General features: G+C 29.0%; 3 protein-coding genes across 3 annotated transcripts; 1 reads left to right on the forward strand and 2 right to left on the reverse strand.

Moving 5' to 3' along the window:
• Nucleotides 1-873: 873 nt before the first annotated feature.
• On the reverse strand, nucleotides 874-2974 carry LOC105623102 (protein phosphatase 1H). The gene is made up of 6 exons (XM_012204501.1): nucleotides 2789-2974; nucleotides 2412-2669; nucleotides 2110-2327; nucleotides 1593-1863; nucleotides 1232-1491; nucleotides 874-1159 (listed from the first exon to the last, which is right to left on the reverse strand). The coding sequence occupies exons 1-6, from the start codon at nucleotides 2972-2974 to the stop codon at nucleotides 874-876; spliced, it is 1479 nt and encodes a 492-aa protein (XP_012059891.1).
• Nucleotides 2975-3984: 1010 nt separating this feature from the next.
• On the forward strand, nucleotides 3985-6282 carry LOC105623103 (dentin sialophosphoprotein). The gene is made up of 4 exons (XM_012204502.1): nucleotides 3985-4020; nucleotides 4127-4306; nucleotides 4394-4529; nucleotides 4616-6282. Exons 1-4 carry the CDS (start codon nucleotides 3985-3987, stop codon nucleotides 6280-6282), a joined length of 2019 nt encoding a protein of 672 aa, XP_012059892.1.
• A 399-nt stretch (nucleotides 6283-6681) lies between these two features.
• Nucleotides 6682-7985, reverse strand: LOC105623122. The gene is made up of 5 exons (XM_012204520.1): nucleotides 7969-7985; nucleotides 7586-7658; nucleotides 7282-7421; nucleotides 7051-7162; nucleotides 6682-6960 (listed from the first exon to the last, which is right to left on the reverse strand). Exons 1-5 carry the CDS (start codon nucleotides 7983-7985, stop codon nucleotides 6682-6684), a joined length of 621 nt encoding a protein of 206 aa, XP_012059910.1.
• Nucleotides 7986-8337: the final 352 nt, after the last annotated feature.

The following is an 8337-nucleotide window of genomic DNA, read 5'->3' on the forward strand; positions in this document are numbered from 1 at the left end:
TAATATATATGCAATTGTCACTAGACAATCCAAGTTTATAGCGAATTTGATATTAAACTAGATTAGTCTATTCTAAAAGTTTTATATGAAATTAGCAAAGTTAAATGTAAAAGCTGTATATGAATATTTTGAACAATTTAATGTCCAATAATGTCACATTATTTAATAGAACATACATGCATTATTTAATTATCAAAGTTGATTATTTTTATTATAATGCCATCTTAAATACTTTATAAAAAGCAATCTTTAATGTATACTAATCCAGCAGTGTGAGTGAAATTCACCACTGTACAGTTAACTCTTGGATTGAGTATGAATGTGTAGTGTTATGTTGATGATTACAACAATTGGAACACAATTTGTGTTATTATATGCAACGAAAGTGTCCTAGTGATTTTACAATTGAAAAGCATCCATTGTGTACAGTCTATATGCGCACAATGTTACATTGTATGCAGTCTATACTAGTTACTTATTAACAATCACACAGTAACAGAAATCTAGAAATTAATGCTTATATATATGAGGTGCTTATACGTGATCACATATATTCGGAATATTGTAGATATTTCATGTTGTATAAAATAATGTCACAGTGGAATGTTTACTTAAATAATAAGAACATAGCTATTTGTAGTTAACATATATACGTGGCAGTATACAATAATTTAATATTTTGCGAATCAAGGAGAATATACGGCAACTGTGCACTTGAATATCGCTAATTATTCTACAGTAAAATAAAAATCATCGTGAATATCGACAAATCATTATAATAATGCAAATAAATGTAATTCGTTAGCTGCATATGAATAATAACATTGTTATTAATGCTCGCAGAGCATTTGATCAGATTACCGTAATGATGCATTATGAGGGATTATCAGTGGATCTGTTAGAGATAGGATAATCGAAGCACATTGTTGCTAGTGAATCCGCAGCATATTTTCGTTCTTGCTGTGTTGTTTTTAGCCACTGTTTATGCTCGCATAAGTATGGATATAAAGGTACTACTAACACGCTAATATCGTCCACCGAAGCTATAGGTGAGGATTTTTCGTCCGAATCATTAGGATTTTCCGGTTTTCCCATCCAAACTCTACCGATTAATCGACCTCTTGCTGCTTGCACCAATTCTTGAGCACCCATCGTGAGTCTGAAAACCAATAGATACATTATAGTTTATTGTAGTTAAATTAACTTTTGCGTATATATTTTGCGATGATACCTATATTCTAATGATGGAGTATCAGGTGCAAGAGTCTTTCTAAGTATTGCTGCCGCTGTTTTATCTGATACTACATCCCAAAGTCCGTCCGTGGCGACAATAATACAATCTCGTTCGGTGAGATTGCAACTGTCCAGATCCAAAGATTGTACTTCAGGTTGTGATGATAGGAATGGTTTGATATTAACACCGGTATTTGCTGCTTTCAAACCATGATCTCCAAAGCCTCTAGTCACACCTATCGTTCCCATTACTCTGCTCTGTATGTTATAAATAATTAATTTATATATATCTATATCATAAACAAGAGAGCATTTTTATATAAAATTATAAATTATTGCTGAGATATATGACAATGTACCCTTTTTCCATGACCTGAAATGAGCGGTAGTTTTAAATCTGGATGTGTTAAAGTTTTATATGCCCAACCTGTCATAAAAGGTTCTCTATATAAAACCAAAGATCCCAATTCCTTTTGCAACGGTCTTTTTCTAAACTCCAACGGAGTAAAATGACCTTTGAGCAACTCATTACTTCTTAAAAAACCTAGAGCTCTAACACGATTTGATTCAGAATCTGGAGTATGATCTCTAGTAAGAGCACGTTGTTCCTCTCCTAAAACTAATACGGCCCTGTAATCATTTAGAAACAATTACATAAATATTTAATCTATCACACAATATACTATTCAGGAAACACTAACTAAGAATACTGTTAGTTATAATTTTCCACAAGCGTTTTTTTAATAATTATAACACTTAATAATTATATTATTCAATTGGGAATTATAACTAACTGTTGCTGTTGATGTTTTGCTGAGTATATGTATACATAAATTATAATATACATATTATATTATACATATATAAATTACATACCTTGAATCACCAGCTCCTGCCGCATAAAGTCTTCCATTAAGAAATAAAATTGTAATAGCGGTACAACCACCACCACCATTTTGAGCTTGCATCTCCACCATTTGATCCATTTGTCTATATGCTAATTCTATAGCACCTGTCACTAGATCTCTACCCTTTATCAGTTCATTTTCATCTTCATTTAATAACATGTTGCCTGGTATAGCCAGTAACCTTTCCTATTTTTAAATATTAATATGAATATCTTACATAATGTACATATGAATTATTTTGACAATAATTTTTTCAAAGATAGCACACACAAGGATTATCCTGTGTAGATGTAATCTTGCTGTAAGAGCCACTTGATATCCTGCATGTCCATCAAACATTGAAAACATGACATAAGGCAATGTAACATTAACATCTAATAATTTCAAATCTCCACGTGTTGCTGAAGCTTGATCCTCATTCCAAGTACTCTTTCCAGCGTTTATACATTCTGCATAGCCAGCACACCACGGCAAACGGCTAAGATCTCTTGGAACTATTATAGGTCTTACTCTGTGATCTGCACTCACCTATTAATAAACAAAAATAAACAATCATTCATTTAATACAAATATCATTATCATATTATAAGAGTTAAAAAATACATAAATCAATTTGTTATATAATTCATATAAGGATTCGGAAATACCTGCGTTTCCTCAGCTGTCAAGCCTAGAAAACTTGGACGGCTATAAGGTTTATTTTCTACTTCTACCACATAATTAGAATTAATATAGTCTGTCATCATATCATTGTCTGAATCATTAGGGTACTGTAGGCCAAGCTCGCTTGCGCCTACAGCATTCATTAATACTGACTTAAAGCGATTCAACATTTTTGTTCCTTGAGTTATACAGGTGCTAGGCAAAGATATGTGACTGGCACTAAACTTGACAAATAGTATCATAAATACTCAATCAGCATAATTATCAAAGTTTCATAAATATTTGTGTCTGCACTGAGATAACGATATGTGATATATGATAATTTTCAAAACTGATTAATTTTTAACTGGAAACTTGATTATCTGTCAAATGCCTGTCAAAGACAAATGTTTCCATTATAAAAATCCATTTAAGATAGAATTTCTCTATTTTTATTATGAAACATTTTAATTTCTTTAATACGATAGTACTTACTGTGAGCGAGCATTCAGCAATTATACTTAATTAATATCATTTTGTTGACAAATAGTTGTCAACGGTACAGGTTATATTGCATTATGTTGCATTGAAATGTGACAGAGCGTTGGCACGTTCATTTAGTGACATCTATACGATGCCCTTAGTAAATCTTTATCGGATTGCGATGATGTCGTTGTCGAATGCACCAAATGATGGCGCATGCCGTTTAAATCGCTGTCACATCTGTTATAATTCGTTGTAAACAATGGACAAGAATTGCTAGTAATGCGAATTATAATTGTTACAAGAAATAAGCTATACTATTTACGTTGTATCTAATAAATAAAGTAAGTATTATATGTAATTATAAATGGTGACAAGTGAAATTTCTATTAGTTTTGTTTTTATACAGCGACAAGAATAACCTAGAAATAGGTTAGGTTATTATTGATTCGATCTTTTATTAAATTTACTTTTAATTGTATTTTTTATAGAATTTTCCATGTAATTTTCCTTTTTAATTTCTTTTTCACATGTAGATTTATTTTTTAACAAAAAATGTAAGATAATGTAACAGGATTGTGTGAAGTATCTATTAATCTATATATTTTTCAGATAAAAATATTAGAAGAGGGAATTGTTTTACAAGTTAAAGTAATTTATTTCAATATTCATTGATATTTATTCAGATTAAAGCAATTATTTCTTAAATGATATAAAGATGTCTAAAAATAAAAATAGCATAGGCAACAATAAGGTATTTATCATTAATTATATATTTATAGAACATTTTGCTTTTAATTATGAAAATATTACAAAAGGATTTTTAGTGCACATTATTTTAAAGATAATTTTATTATTAGGAATACAGCAGTGCATCTTCTTACACATCTTCGTCGTTATCGTCAGACGAAGAAGAGATTGATGCAAGAGATTTAAAACCAATTAGAGAATATTTGTCTGATCGTAAAATACTAGCTCGACAACTTTTTAAATCTGTTAAGCCAGAAAAGATTCGTCTCATGCTACCACAAGTTCTTAAAGTGAGTTATGAAATATTTAAGCTAATAATAGTTATACGAAAATATTCTTTTAAACACAAATAGTATATATATATTATTCTTATACAGCATATGGATTTAAGTGAACTTGAAGAATGGTGTGAAAGTGAGTTAAATGGTATGTCTAAAGCTCGAATATTATCTATATTAAATGGCAAACCTATGTTGGAGTCCTCAGACACAAATGAAGATTCTGATAATTCAGGTATATAAATAAAAATACTAGGTATTTTTAATATAGAATGTAAGTTTTATGAAATAAACTGCTCATTTATAATTTCCTCTTAATAGGTCCTTCCTTAGAAATCATTTCCGATACAGAGGAATGGTTAACTGATGATGATTCGTCTAAAAAGGAGAATGGTACGAAAGGAAAATTAAAAAAAGATAAAACAAAAATTAAAGGAAAAGCGCCAGTTAATAAGAAAAGTAATGTAAATAAACCTAATGTTAAAATAAAATCTAACATTAAAAGCGAAAGTAATGATAAAATTGAAAAAGTTAAAATTAAAAAGGAAGATGATAAGGATAAAGGAAAAGAAGGAGACAGCTTGTTAGATTTATTAGAACTAGAAATGCGAGCTCGCGCAATAAGAGCTTTGATACGAAAAGAGGAAGACATAATTCCTTCTAACTTATCACAAACAAATGATACTCAAGCAATAGAAAATAACATTAGCATAGATGACAAAGCGAAAGAGAATTGTCGCAAGCAATTAGAAAGAATTATTAGTTCTCAACAAAATATTAAAGGTGAAGATGAAGATGTTGTTTTAGTAATTCCTAACCCTGCTCCAGTTGTTGAGTTATTGTCTAGTGATAGTGATAGGGAAGAAACACAAGTGAATAAAGAATTGCAAAATGCTGGAAAATCTGTGAATAATTTAGGTGAAAATTCTATCAAAACCAATTCACAAGATTTGAAGGAAAGAAAAGAAAATGAAGGAATAGAGATACATAGTACAAATATTTTAACTAAAACACATCTAATTAATACAAGTGAAGTAATAATGCCCGAAAGAAATGTAGATATAAAAAACAATATATTATCAATATCAATTTCTGCAGATAATGTTGCTGAGAGACGGAAAAAGTCGAAGAAAAAGTCACGTGGGAAATTACAACTTGCTTCTATTATTACAAACTCTTCAGAGTCAACACAAATTAACGTTACTGAAATTAATGAGGAATCAAGTGATAAAAGTGTTAAATCGAAATTAAATCCTTCTGATGAAAATGAAATTATCATTGAAGAAGTAGATGAGATAAAACAGAAAATAACAGAAGAAAGTAAAGTTGAAGAAGAGAGATCAACAGATATAGATGATATTGATTTGGATGATTACTGTGAAGTCATGGAAATAGACAATAGTGATGAAGATAAAAGTCAAGATAAAATTGTCTCTTCTCAGCAAGAAAATGAGCAATTTGTATCCAAAACTATTTTGTCAAAATCGGATTCAACAGAAACTTGGGCTTCGCGTTATTATCAGACTGACGATGTTCAAAATGTAATAAAAGAATCGAAAATACAGTCTGAGATTCGGAAACGTTTGCGGGAACGTCAAAGATTATCTAAGCTGAATAAATCACCAAACTTATCTGTACAGCCATCGACTACGGATGCAACTGTTACATTTGAAACAGCTCCAACAGGATCAGTGGAGGAATATTTAGCTTTGAAGCGTGCAATGAGTACAAATAATAGTGACAGTGATAATACTACCATGGAAATACAATGTACTAGTAACATTAATAACGATATCATGCAAGATAATAATCCTATAGTTATTAATTCTAACAGTGATATTGAAACAAAAGAAATTTTAGAGCAAGATGAAAATAATTCTTCCCACGAATGTACAGATAATGTACAAAAAGCTGCAATTTCCGAAGCTGTTATTGTCAAACCGGCAGAAATAATTGCTGATACAAATAACGATGCACAATCTAATTGAATCCATTCAAGTTTCTTCAATATTAACATATAAAATAAATACGCATTTTTAAACAGATTTTTCAAAAATTATACAGATAAGTATTATATATATTGCATATTGCTGTACAAAATGATATTTGAGAATAATAGAATTTTCAGATATATTTTTGGTTTATTACATAATTACTTTGCTATATATTACAATAAAAATTCAAAATCATTATTTAAGAAGTGTTGATATTTTATAAATATTCTAACAATGATTTATAACAAATAAAAAGCGGTACAATTAAGTAATATATGTTAAATTTATGTACTATATAATGGGATTTTTTAAAACCTATACTTATCGCATCATTACTGAAAGATTGTTAATTCATTTTGCGTGATTATAATTGAAAAACTTCATTATTATAAATTACAAATAAAATTTAATTTGCTCTTTAACGAAATTACCGATTATAACTTCGATCACATTGTACAATTCAGTATTTAATGAAGGCCATTGATTAGTTATGATATTCATTAAACCATTAATTAGACCAGTCATGTTTACAATGATTTGACCACGTTTTATTTGGAAGTTCTCCAAACTCATGTTGTATTCTTCATTATCAACATTTAGTTTCGCCGCTATTCCTAATCTATTAATAGCTGCGAATATGTTGCCTTTAAAGATGATTGAGCCAATTATAAGCTGTACATTAAATATTAATATTAAAAAAAAGTTGAATGTTTTTATGCTAATATTTTGTAATTTTAATATCTAGTAATTTATAAATCTAACCTCATAATTACACTTTAATTGAAGTTTGGAAAATCCAAAGTTAGCTCTTATACTTTTTGTCTGTCCTGTAAATATAGTTGCATTTCCCATTCTTTTCAAACTTGACAAATCTCTGAAAAGTTAATTATTTTGCTGAAATAGATAATTCAATAAAAATATTGTACAAAAAATTGTACATTCATTTTCTCAATTGTGATTCGATCATACGTATAATGTTGTAGTAATGCTGACCTTAAAATTCCATTACTTATTTTAAAATAACCTCCTAATATCTCTAAATCAGGAATGACAATTATAGATTTTCCGTTCTTCCTAATGTAGTCGTTCGCTTTTTTGATAAGGTAGTCCACGGGCATGTTTATGTTATAAATCTGCACATAAAAATTTAGATTACTAGGATTGAAATATAATTTATAAATAAGAAAGTTAATAAGATTCTTCGATCGTCAATTCTTAGATTATTAGGACGAATAATATGGTATTTATTACATCTACATTTGATATTTTGAAGTTGCTCTTCATTTATTGTTCTTACCTTATAAAGAGCCTGATCCTTCACATGAGATTGAATATATTGAATAATAGCCTCTTTTGCAGGCTTTGATGTGCTAAAAGAAAATATGTTTAGTAAAAAACAAAATTTATTGTTAAATTAAAAATGCCTAAAAGAATATGATTTTATGAAATCTAATTATTACTAAATATTGTATATTGTTTATTAGATTCATACGTCTCAGTGCTTATATATCGATCAACAATTGAAATCTTATATATTTTTAGCCGTTTTTAATTTTAGAATAAATTTTTCTTTATTTTAATTCTTTTTTTTAATCTAACATATAAATCTTATTCTATAAAAATATCTTAGTATTTTATTACCGTAATAAAATTTAATAAAAAGTTTCAAAAGTGTCTTACCTATCTCTTGTATTCATTGTTAAAAATAAACGACAATTTTTGATTGGACTGTATAATTCTCTTGCTTAGTTTCTGTAACGATGGCGAAGATAATAATTATTGGATGAGTGAATTATAATTATTTTACAAAACGAATAATCGCGTTCTTTTTTTTCCTATTTGTTGTTATTTAAACAATTATAGAGCGCCAACTTATTTGGAGCATATCAATTTTTTAAAATGATACTATTAGTTAAGAAAGTTTTTCAGATGAAAAATACTGTTGGGTCACCGGATGTTCAGATAGACATATATCTAAAGAAATATAATCTTTTGTGCGTGCGTGCGTGCGTGTGCGTGTGCGTGTGCGTGTGTGTGTGTGTGTGGTGG

This window comes from Atta cephalotes (assembly GCF_000143395.1).
Source record: "Atta cephalotes unplaced genomic scaffold scaffold00053, whole genome shotgun sequence".
NCBI classification, from domain to species: domain Eukaryota; kingdom Metazoa; phylum Arthropoda; class Insecta; order Hymenoptera; family Formicidae; genus Atta; species Atta cephalotes.

Coding starts and splice junctions, on each gene's coding strand:
- LOC105623102 (XM_012204501.1), bottom strand. CDS start 2,974: ATGTTGAATCGCTTTAAGTCAGTATTAATGAATGCTGTAGGCGCAAGC. Junction 2,328..2,411: donor ATCTACACAGGATAATCCTT/GTGTGTGCTATC, acceptor ATTTAAAAATAG/GAAAGGTTACTGGCTATACC. Junction 1,160..1,231: donor ACTCCATCATTAGAATATAG/GTATCATCGCAA, acceptor ATTGGTTTTCAG/ACTCACGATGGGTGCTCAAG.
- LOC105623103 (XM_012204502.1), top strand. CDS start 3,985: ATGTCTAAAAATAAAAATAGCATAGGCAACAATAAG. Junction 4,307..4,393: donor TGCTACCACAAGTTCTTAAA/GTGAGTTATGAA, acceptor ATTCTTATACAG/CATATGGATTTAAGTGAACT. Junction 4,530..4,615: donor TGAAGATTCTGATAATTCAG/GTATATAAATAA, acceptor TCCTCTTAATAG/GTCCTTCCTTAGAAATCATT.
- LOC105623122 (XM_012204520.1), bottom strand. Junction 7,163..7,281: donor ATAAGTAATGGAATTTTAAG/GTCAGCATTACT, acceptor TTAACTTTTCAG/AGATTTGTCAAGTTTGAAAA. Junction 6,961..7,050: donor AATTAAAGTGTAATTATGAG/GTTAGATTTATA, acceptor TTTAATGTACAG/CTTATAATTGGCTCAATCAT.